At 35.3% G+C, this 10,713-nt stretch overlaps 1 protein-coding gene across 1 annotated transcript in view; it reads right to left on the bottom strand.

Moving 5' to 3' along the window:
• Positions 1–386: 386 nt before the first annotated feature.
• LOC125042642 (dnaJ homolog shv-like) overlaps positions 387–10,713 on the bottom strand; it is an 11,654-nt gene continuing 1,327 nt past the window's right edge. The window contains exons 2-8 of the mRNA XM_047638419.1: positions 9,805–9,999; positions 7,860–8,049; positions 7,468–7,610; positions 6,404–6,553; positions 5,534–5,636; positions 2,306–2,465; positions 387–989 (exon numbers count right to left, since the gene is read on the bottom strand). Of these exons, the coding sequence (XP_047494375.1) occupies positions 925–989; positions 2,306–2,465; positions 5,534–5,636; positions 6,404–6,553; positions 7,468–7,610; positions 7,860–8,049; positions 9,805–9,999 (1,006 nt within the window). The 3' untranslated portion in view covers positions 387–924. The remainder of the gene's footprint in view (positions 990–2,305; positions 2,466–5,533; positions 5,637–6,403; positions 6,554–7,467; positions 7,611–7,859; positions 8,050–9,804; positions 10,000–10,713) is intronic.

The raw sequence follows: 10,713 nt of genomic DNA, 5'->3' as shown, positions 1-10,713 counted from the left end.
ATAGAAAGAGGATATACCAAAAATGGCACTTTTATTTACCCATTCTTGTAATATTCCTTGAGCCTGCTCCATTTGTGCATCATGTAAATGTATACATATTTACGTGTAAATGTCAATGTGTACGAGAGAGAGAGAGAGAGAGAGAGAGAGAGAGAGAGAGAGAGAGAGAGAGAGAGAGAGAGAGAGAGAGAGAGAGTGAGAGAGTGAGAGAGTGAGAGAGTGAGAGAGTGAGACTGAGAGTGAGAGTGAGAGTGAGTGTGTGAGTGTGTGAGTGTGTGTGTGTACCCATACATACATGTTTACACATATCCATACTATGCAAAATACTTACATTTTTCAGATAATCTATGGATTTCAGTGATAGTGAGTGGGTTAATCAACTAGGATTTTGTAAATAAAGTCTTTAATTTCAGTAATATGTGATGTCAATAATAACAATAAAGATAAAAATAATATTAATGGAAAATAAAATTTACAATGTGCAAATGTCTGTTTCCTTCTTGTATGAATATGACATTCATTGTGCCAACTTTATGAAACAATTACCAAACACAAAAGCATATGATCCTCAAACCTGAGTTTACTTCTCTCTCAAGACATATAAAAGAAAGAGTATTAGATGATAATGACATTTAACAAAGCAATAAAAAAATAACTTCTTTGATACTGATATCAAAGCAACAAAATCATACAAATCTTGTACCAAGATGTATATTAACGGGAAATGATGTTACTGTATACTGTGTACTGCAATTTTGTGGTGTTCTCTTTAAACTTAGAAATTTCAACTTCATTCCTACAAAAGTCGAATGTGCTAAATAATGCACACAAAAGTGACCATTCATTCTCAGTTATTATTCTTAGGCAATCCCCACACATAAATATAATAACAACATATACAAAAGCCCTAGTTTATTGCTGAGATCAGTACCCCCTTAGGCCATTGTATACTAGGCCTATGGATTCTTGATTCAATATCCTTGATAGCTCTGTGGAAAAAAAAAAAAAACTGCATATTAGAATAACTTATGTGCTAAATCTGTAAATATAAGTAGCATATATAATGCATATCTGTTCTCTACAAGTTAAACTGAAACAAAATTTGCAAATATTTATTTCAAATTATAGTCACTCATTTTAAGGAAGCTAGGAAGGAAGGAAGGAAGGAAGGAAGGAAGGAAGGAAGGTAAGGAAGGAAGATAGAAAGAAAGAAAAGGAAAGAAAAAGAAAAAAAAAGAAAAAGGAAAGGAAAAAGAAAAAAGAAAGAAAGACAAAGAAAGACAAAAGAAAGAAAGAAAGAAAGAAAGAAAGAAAGGAAAGAAAAAGAAAAAAAAAGAAAGAAAGAAAAATAAAAAAATAAAAATAAAAATAAAGAAAAAGAAAGAAAGAAACAGAAAAAAAGGGAAAGCAATGAAAGAAATGAAAAGAAAAAAAAAGGAAAAGAAAAAGGAAAAAAAGATTTTTTTTTTTTTTTTACATATATATCAGTGGTTCCCAAAGACATGTCACAGAATCAGCAGGAGAGTTGTGAAGCCTTGAGGAAAAGTGTCAGAGGTCAATTTGCTAGGTGCTTATAAGATTTCATACTATGAATATATATACACCATGCCTTCAAGTGGATACTGTTTGGTAAATAAAGCTTGAACAGACTTTTAAAAATATGTAGTTAACGGAGAGTGGCTTGTGGGTGTATTAGATATTTGAGAATGGGGTCAAGTGTAAAAAGGCAGGGAACCACTGATTACATATATATAGTATATATTATATAGTATATATTATATATCATATATCATATATCATATATTATATATATATATATATATATATATATATATATGTATATGTATATGTATATGTATATGTATATGTATATGTATATGTATATGTATATGTATATGTATATGTATATGTATATAGGTATATAGGTATATAGGTATATAGGTATATAGGTATATAGGTATATAGGTATATATGTATATATGTATATAGGTATATAGGTATATATGTATATATGTATATGTATATGTATATGTATATGTATATGTATATGTATATGTATATGTATATGTATATGTATATGTATATGTATATGTATATGTATATGTATATGTATATGTATATATGTATATGTATATGTATATGTATATGTATATGTATATGTATATGTATATGTATATGTATATATATATATATTATATATTATATATTATATATTATATATTATATATAATATATAATATATAATATATAATATATAATATATAATATATAATATATATATGTATATAAAAATAAATGAACTTACCATCTTTGTCTGCTTGTGAAAATTCTGATTTGGGGAACTCTACATCAAATGTGATATATAAAGTACCAAATAGATTGTTATTTTCATAATTGGGCATCCCCTCTCCCTTCTTGCGGATACGAGCCCCAGGCCATGTAGGTTTCTCTCGTACAATGTGAACCTGCAAAAGTAAACTGGTGAAGACAAAGCAGCACTCTGGACAGCTTTAATTATATCTTTTATAATGAAATGCCAAGCTACATGCATTAGGTATCATTTACTAAATGGTTAATGGATAAAACAAATAAATGTGCTAGACATCAAAGGTCATATGAAACTATGGTAAAAGTATTATGGTGAAAAGGATAAAAAACGAGTTGATGATTAGGATAGAATTTGTTAGATGTCAAAGGTTGTAGAGCGCTATATGATAGTCGGGTAGTGAAAAAGGTTAAGAGAGTAGAGCAACTGGAGAGTATCTACGTGTCTAAAGAAGAAAGACATTGTGTGAGGAAAACTGCAAAAGAGCTATTATGAAAGAATCAACAGGTAATAAGGGTATAAATAGTGGTTGGAGAAGTAGGATAAGAATCCAGGGAATGGGAACAGGTGAAGTTGGTGAAGTACCAGGAAGAACGTCAAGAGAGAAAGGATCAGGAGAAGGACACTGCTGCGACATAAGGGATTTGCATGAGTATCCCAGTGGGAGCAGTAAGGATAATGGGGAAAGAAGAGGGGATGGTGCACATGGGGAAGGGGAGGAAGAAGAGTTGTAGGGGGAACTTGAAGAGGAGGTGGATGGATATTGGCAAATACCTTGAATGTAGTGGGAGGGTGGATAAGGGAACATAGCATTTTCTGGGTCATGTTTAGGAAGTTTTGGAGGTCTTCAAGAGTTTCTGGATGGGAGCTGGGTGGGAAATCTGTGAGGAGGAGAAGAGGGGATAGATATCCGAGGAGCAGAAGAAGAGCTAGGTGTAGGAGAGGATGTGGTAGATGATGGGGTAGAACGTTTAGATTGCTTGGTGTGACAGGTAAAGTGAGAAGGAGGAGGGGTAGGCATTGAGGAAGTGATAGTGATGGGAGTATCTGGATTTAGACTGGAAAAGGAATTTGACTGGGGGAGAGAGGGTTTAGAGGTAGGATGGTTCAAGGTAGAGGGAAGAAATACTGGGAGGGAATACCTGAGACATCTTGAGAAGATGGGAGAGGAGTGGAGTGAAGGACAGTTTTGGAACAGGTAGAGAGAAAAACCTCATCAGCATGCTTCCTGTCTGGCCTCATAAGGTGAGGCCTAGTCTGAATCTGCTACCTCATATTCGAGGTTGTAAGCAAGGAAGCTTCATAAAATACAGTATGGAAGCCACCACAATTGGCACACATACATGATTGAGCAGAGCAATTTGAATGGTCATAACCAAGTTGGGCAAAAGGAGTTTAGTGGGCTATGGAACAACACTGTTTGGCTGGGTGGCCAAAATGCCCGCATATTTGACACTGATGGGGAAGGGGTCATTATGACTGGAGAGGGAGGACACTATCAATATAAACTTAATGGGGGAGGCAATATTAGTGCTGGACATATGCTGCCTTCTGGGAGGAATAGTATAGCACTATACTGCCACTGCATCATAATCAATGAGATAGGTCGTTTTCACTGTCTGACCAGTCCTTGAGATAGACAGGAAAGTTAGTCTGGGAAATGGACACAGTTTCAGTACAAGTACTAATGAAGTAGTGAGGTTGGGTAGGAATAGGTTTGCCCAAGGTACATATAACCAGGTAACTCCAATTCCACATAGCCTGTTGAACCCAAAAACAAAATTTACTTTTTCCCTAGAGTATACCGACGGCTATTAATGGTGAGGAAGTTTTAGTAATCACAAATAAAAGCAGGGAATTTTGGTTTTATTTCTGTTAAGTATAACAGTATTGAGTAAATTATACAAATAATTATGTATCTAGCTATATTTGATATCTCATGGTGCACTCTTATTGGCTAAACGTGGTGATATCATTAGCTCTGCCCCATTTTTTTTTTACCCCAACAAGTTGTGCAATATTCCATGGTAAATGTAATTTTAGTGCCTTTTCTTTGAATATGGTTCAGTAACAACAATAGTAAAGAAATTATACAAAATGAAAAAGATATTGAGTAATTGCAATGAATAAAAGAGATGAGGCAGGGATTAGGTTGGAAGTTGCCAACTTGGATTTTCATCAAGATGGGAGAGGTCATACCTATGTAAAAATACTTGTGAAGTCAGTCAGGGTAGATAATGCATGAGCTTGGGACTTTGATGTAAATAATTATAAATAAATAATTTAACTTTATTCCATTTGTTACAATGGATATTCTTGGTCTGACAAGCTGTCTGTTTTATTTTGCTTCTAAATTACCCACTGTGTGCAAATCCCTTGCCACCAGTTCCCATCCACTGGCGGCAAGGGATTTGAATGGAGGTCAGCAAGATTGCTAGACATGATCACTACCACTGCACCACACAGCACACATGTAACTGACAAGGCATGAACAATTGGAACAACTGTGAAAAGAAACTTTGCCTAGCTTTTTTTTGAGACACTGTTGGAAGAGTATTGTCAGTGTAAGGGGCTGTAAGGTAAATCACAAAGAATTGACTGCACTTGGCTGGGCGAAAAAGAGACTCAAAAAGTTTGCATAGGTATAAGCAGTACAAGAAGGTTGGGAGGAAGAGGGGGTGGTGTGGAGTGAGGTAGTACTGTGGGAAAAGGATAATGAGGGTGAAGAGTAGTAAGGGGGGAGGGGTTAAAAGATGAAGAAGACTGTGCAGTAGGAGGTGTTGTGGAGTATGTTGGGAGAGGAAGGGGTAATGAGTCATGACCTGGGTGGATGACTCAGAATGCAAACATTAGTATCAGTAGTCCATGCCGTGGTCAAAGGAGTGCGTGTCCATGGCTCCTGGAGGCCATTCAGGACTGACACAAAGCCAGCCTTTCATCCTTCCGTAATGGCTCTCACACCTTAGGAAGTGGACAGAAGGGGATGAAGAAGAGAAGAAAAAGGAAAAAAGAAGAAAAAGGAAAAGGGGAGAAGAAAAATTGCAAAATGAATTGAAGTGAGGGCTATGCTCCAAGATAAGGGTAATCCCCAAAATTGAGCCTCAGTCTCCATCTCCTTAGCACCCCCATGACAACAAAGAGCAAGGGATTGGGGAAGGGATCATCTACTAAAGCTTAACTTCACACTTTGCTTTGTATTTGACATACCTTGTGCTTATCCAAATGTTCAATGTCCAACTCAAACCCTAGCAATGCCTCTTGAAGAGACAATGTGACATTGGTATACAGGTCATCACCTTTTCTCTCAAACCTGCAATGCATTAAAAACAGTCATGGAACAAAATATATATATATAGGTATATGTATATAAAGTAGTACAAAAAGTCTTCATCTTGATGCCAAGGTTATGGTAAAATATAAAAATATGTAGTTCAAGCTACACATTTATATATGACCATGCAATAGTCATAGTACATAATGCAAAAAGGGAAAACATCAGTAACATATAAAATAAATCCTGAATAACAGTTATAGTCAAGACCATCAAAACATTCAGAATTACCTTCCAACTTCCAAACAATATTAAAATATTTTCCAACTCATGAAAAAACATAATTTAATATTTAACAATCACTCTTTCCTTCTAATATCTTTTGCTCACTTCACATCTGTTTTTTTTATGACAAACAGGCACAGTCTATAAAGGAGTCTATCCAAAAATCTTCTAAGCTTTTTCCAGAAAACATAACTATCATTTCCTACTATCTGATTTGTAGTGTTCTTTTCCAGAGATTTTCCAACTGGTAGTGGTGTATATATGGTTTGAACAGGAACTGCTTTGGTACTTCTTATTGTTGCTGACAGTGGATTCAATTTTGCAGCAAAAAAACTACTTATGCAGTTGTTACTATTGTGTCCACTTCATCTACTACAGAAATTCACATTTAACATTCATAAGAATTAGAATGAGAATAAGGCTACAAACAAGAATAATATGAATAAGAATATTAACAAATATAAGAAAAACAAAACCAACAGTAAGATTAAAGAGTAATAACAATGTAATAATGAACTCACTTTTCATGTGGCTGGGTCTTGATTCGAATGACAAGATCTCCAGGTTCACCATCAATATGGGGCTCTCCCTCACCAATAAAACGATGTTCCTGTCCATCAACCATGCCAGGCTCAATTTCAAACTCAAGAGTTCGCTCTTCATTCACCAACCTGTAAATTTGAGAAACAATTATAATGTGGAGGAGGAGGAAAGATAAAAATAAATTTAGTACATGCTGATATATATATTCTATGATTTACTTAAGGATATTAAATTCCCAGGGTAATGGTATTGATAAAATAGTGATGAATTCAATGGCTTGACTGAGTCCCTTACTTCCATATTTACTACTACATGAGACATAGGGCTATACATGTCCAAAGGTATTCTCAGACCAATTGCCTGAAAATAAATTTTTTAAGAGATTGTTTGATGCTGATGGGTGAAAAAAACCCTAAGAATTTTAAACTCTAGAGACTTCTGGCAATGGGCAGACACTGGGCATGGGAGTTCACTACATCAAGCTGAACATGTGTCCAGGCATACCCCACAGACCGAGCGGTTTGTTATGATGACAATAGGTGTGGCCCGTCAGCATCGGGTTAAACTTTCACTATAACACATGCATCTATGCACTAAAATCATTAGAATGCTGTATATAATGATCACCCTTGGTGATGGGTGTAGAAAACTAAAAAAAAAAAAACTCTACGCCCTGGCGTTCAATGGCAACGCGCCGACTTTGAATACATCAAGCTGAATCACCGCCTCAGAGCGCATTGGCGCGCTGCCGCGACGTACAGCCGCATGCCACATTTTGAGCGGTTTGTATTTTTAGGGAAATGGTCAGAACACCTTTGGAAATACATGTCATCATAAGTCTACTCCCCCCAAATCCATACATCACAATATAACTAAGATTAAAACTATGGATATAATCAAATTTATTATCATGTCGTCCCTTTAGGCAAAATTGCTGTAAATAGTTATTTAATCCCTCATTACAGTATTTTTTTAATCAATGTTTTTATAGAGTCCATCAATCATAAAACAATTTTGTTCTTAAATATAAGATGCAACTTACTTGACATTTGGACACTCATCACACACTTGCTGCTGAGTCATCTGGAACCTGCCAGGGCCTAGCTGTCTTGTCACCATCTCCTGACGACAGTTGCATTTGCGTGTGCCTGATGCTGATCTTAGAACTGGCTTGTTGCGCACCATCTGAAAATTATGAAGTTGCAAATGCTTTCATTGAAAGATTTAAGATGATATATGAAACAGCTGATTGTATTGATATTAATCACAAAAGTACTAAGACCTCATCGTGGCTAATCACACAACTTGTAAAGTGCACAGGGGGTAATCCCCACATTTCAAAAGAATAATAAAGACAGGAAAGAAAGAAAAGATAGAGGGAGAGAGACATTGGAGAATAAAGAGAGAGAGAATATAATAAATATAAAGACTGACCTCAACAAAATTTCCTACATATAGTTCTTCCAGTGTGACCATCATGTCCATAGTAATATCACCACCTCTTGGCACTTCCCTCTCTCTGGGATGCCCCCCACCAAAACTAAATCCGAAGTCACCGAAAAAGCTGGCAAAAGGATCCATTCCTCCAAAGCCATCTTCCTTGGCTACACATTCCTCTCCACACCTAAAAATGCAAAAAACAAAAGAATGAAGGAATATCTAAAAATGTAAGAGAAAGGAAAAAAATACCATTAGTGGGTCTAGGTAAAAATCATGAAAATAAATACAGGCTTCTCAAGCACTTCAAATTCTTAGAAGTATAACAAAAATTTAACTCAAAAATACTTCTTTGAAAGCAATTCCATCGAAAGAAAGTGTAATTCTAAAGCTAATTATCCATTCATTGTAATAGTTGTTCCTATCATTAGTTAAGTGTGAACCATATGTTAACCCCTATGATCTGGATGACACAAACATCACGTCATGAAAAATTTTTACTTGAGGGGTTAGTAATATGAACATAGTATCATGGTAAAAACTGGCTGAAGGCTAGGTTGACAGAATATCACCATCATGAGAATTTTGGCTGAGGGCCAAGGTGATGGTGAAGACTCTCCACAAGTGCACAAAGATCCTGTAGGGTGATTAGCCTCAGTGGGCACTTAGGAAGGGTCTTTTACATTATTCCCATTGATAAACTAGTGTGGAATGTACCATCCATGAGCTATTGCTAGAAGAGCGCTAGCTCCAAGAAGGAAACTATTTCCCTGCTCAGGATCCAGTTCTTGCCTGCTGTGACTAGCAGCATGGGTTGTATTACAAAAAACTGAATGTTATGGAAAAAAAAAAAAAAGACAAATAACAGTATTACTTATTGTTATTATTATTACACTGAGTTTTGGATGATATGTAGTTGGTGCAAGGATGTATTTTACCATCTGGATAAAGCAAATCAAAGAACAAACATGGACACTGGAAAATGGCAAAAAAGCTAAAAACACTTATGCAGAAAAGAGAAGATACAATTGCAAAGGGGAGGCATTGAGTCTTGTTACCCCATACAAGAAATTGTGTGCCTTGCCTACAAACTGCACACCTGGGAGACTCTTCACTCAAATAAGCCTAATACCAGTATTTTGGGCCATGTGATGGCAGTGAAACATCCAGATTGAATGGGTTAATGACTAAAAAACAAAATTATGAGCAAATCCTGATTTACTTTGTTAACCCAATGTTGACAGGAGTTTCATGTGCCATACTGGACCATGCTCCATGCACTAGCTGCTGCTTCAGGGTAAAATTTTAACTATGATTTTGGATGAAGTAAACATAATTTTCCTAGGAAAGAGGTTAAGAAGAGATCTAGGACTAGATTGGAGGAGCTGTAATTCCTAAATTATTGCAGTTATGGCCAAAACCACTCGCTGGAAATTAAATGATATATGTGAAAAATTAAAAATAACAAAGATACTGTATCTAAGAAAAGGAAGAGCTTTGATGCATCCATCAATCCTAAATTATTTGAAAAGTATTTGAACCCACCCATTGGGAGGTGATTAGGCACACTTGAGTCCCTTTTGCTGTCTCTATCCATTTTCTTGTTAATTATCAAATAATCATCTGTCTCTCCCATTGGTAAGGAATACCAAGTAATAATAATGAAAAAAAACACAGATCTCTTGCAGAAATTATCAGTCAATATCAACTACTGTCAAATCAACAGTAGTTTGTATGTCAATAATAGGATATAAAACTTGAGGAAACCTGCAATATCTAAGTCAAGTCAAAATGACAGAAAACAAACAAAAATCCTAAAATGTACATTTCCTTCTATCTCTTAATGTAAGAAACAGAAAGAATTCACTCCTTCTACTACTTAAATATAAACTAACACATTTTTCTAAATCTCTTTAATCATTATCACCTCTTTCAAGCTCACCTGTCATACTTTTGTCGCTTCTCTTCATCAACTAGCACCTCGTATGCATTTCCTAATTCCTTGAATTTCTCTTCTGCCGATGGATCATTTTTGTTCTTGTCTGGATGATATTCTTTGGCAAGCTTTCTGTATGCTTTCTTAATCTGATTTACATTTGCAGTTTTTGGAACACCTAAAATCTTGTAGAAGTCACGCCTGTGGAAGAGAACCCAAAGATAAGTGTAAGCCTTAAACATTAGAAAATGAGAGAAGTGAGAGTAAAAGAGCAAGTGTAAAAGGACAAGGTGGAGAGTGTAACAGAAATAAGAGAAGAGAGGAATTGAGATGAAGAAAAAAGTAGAGCAGAGGAGAGAAGGGAAGAGACAAGAAAGAAAGAAAGAATAAAAGAGTTGGGAAATTTACATATAAAAAGATCACAGAATAAAAAGTGAAACTGATCTCTTAACTATCTTGAAAATCTTACTGCAGATAAGAACTTTAGTCTATCACTTAAAAGAAGTTATTCAAGGTTAAAGACATATTAATTATCAAAGACACAGATAAGCAATATCTAATCTGAATGAACTAGCTGAGCTGTCATAGCAATAGTAACAAAAGTGGCCCCACCTAGACACACACAAGTGCAAGTTCATAAACATATGTAAGAATAAATTAATGAAAATCAGTTATACTCCTGAATAATTGATGGTAAATGTATTTGTTATTAAGCCACAATAAGCATTTAAAACTGAACACCTTCCCTCAGAAAATAATATCCTGTTATTAATTATCAGGCAAGAAAACATAACATTTAATGTTATCTCATATAATGGACTAGGTTTTATGCTAACTTAGCATGATAACTACACTCCCTTCTGAAAAATAAGTGGACTGCTTCACACAAAATGTTCATGCAATTACAGTTTTGAC

The sequence above is a fragment of the Penaeus chinensis genome, chromosome 3 (genome assembly GCF_019202785.1).
Source record: "Penaeus chinensis breed Huanghai No. 1 chromosome 3, ASM1920278v2, whole genome shotgun sequence".
NCBI classification, from domain to species: Eukaryota; Metazoa; Arthropoda; class Malacostraca; order Decapoda; family Penaeidae; genus Penaeus; species Penaeus chinensis.
Note: the sequence above shows the minus strand (reverse complement) of the source record. Positions and strands in the feature narration are given on the sequence as shown.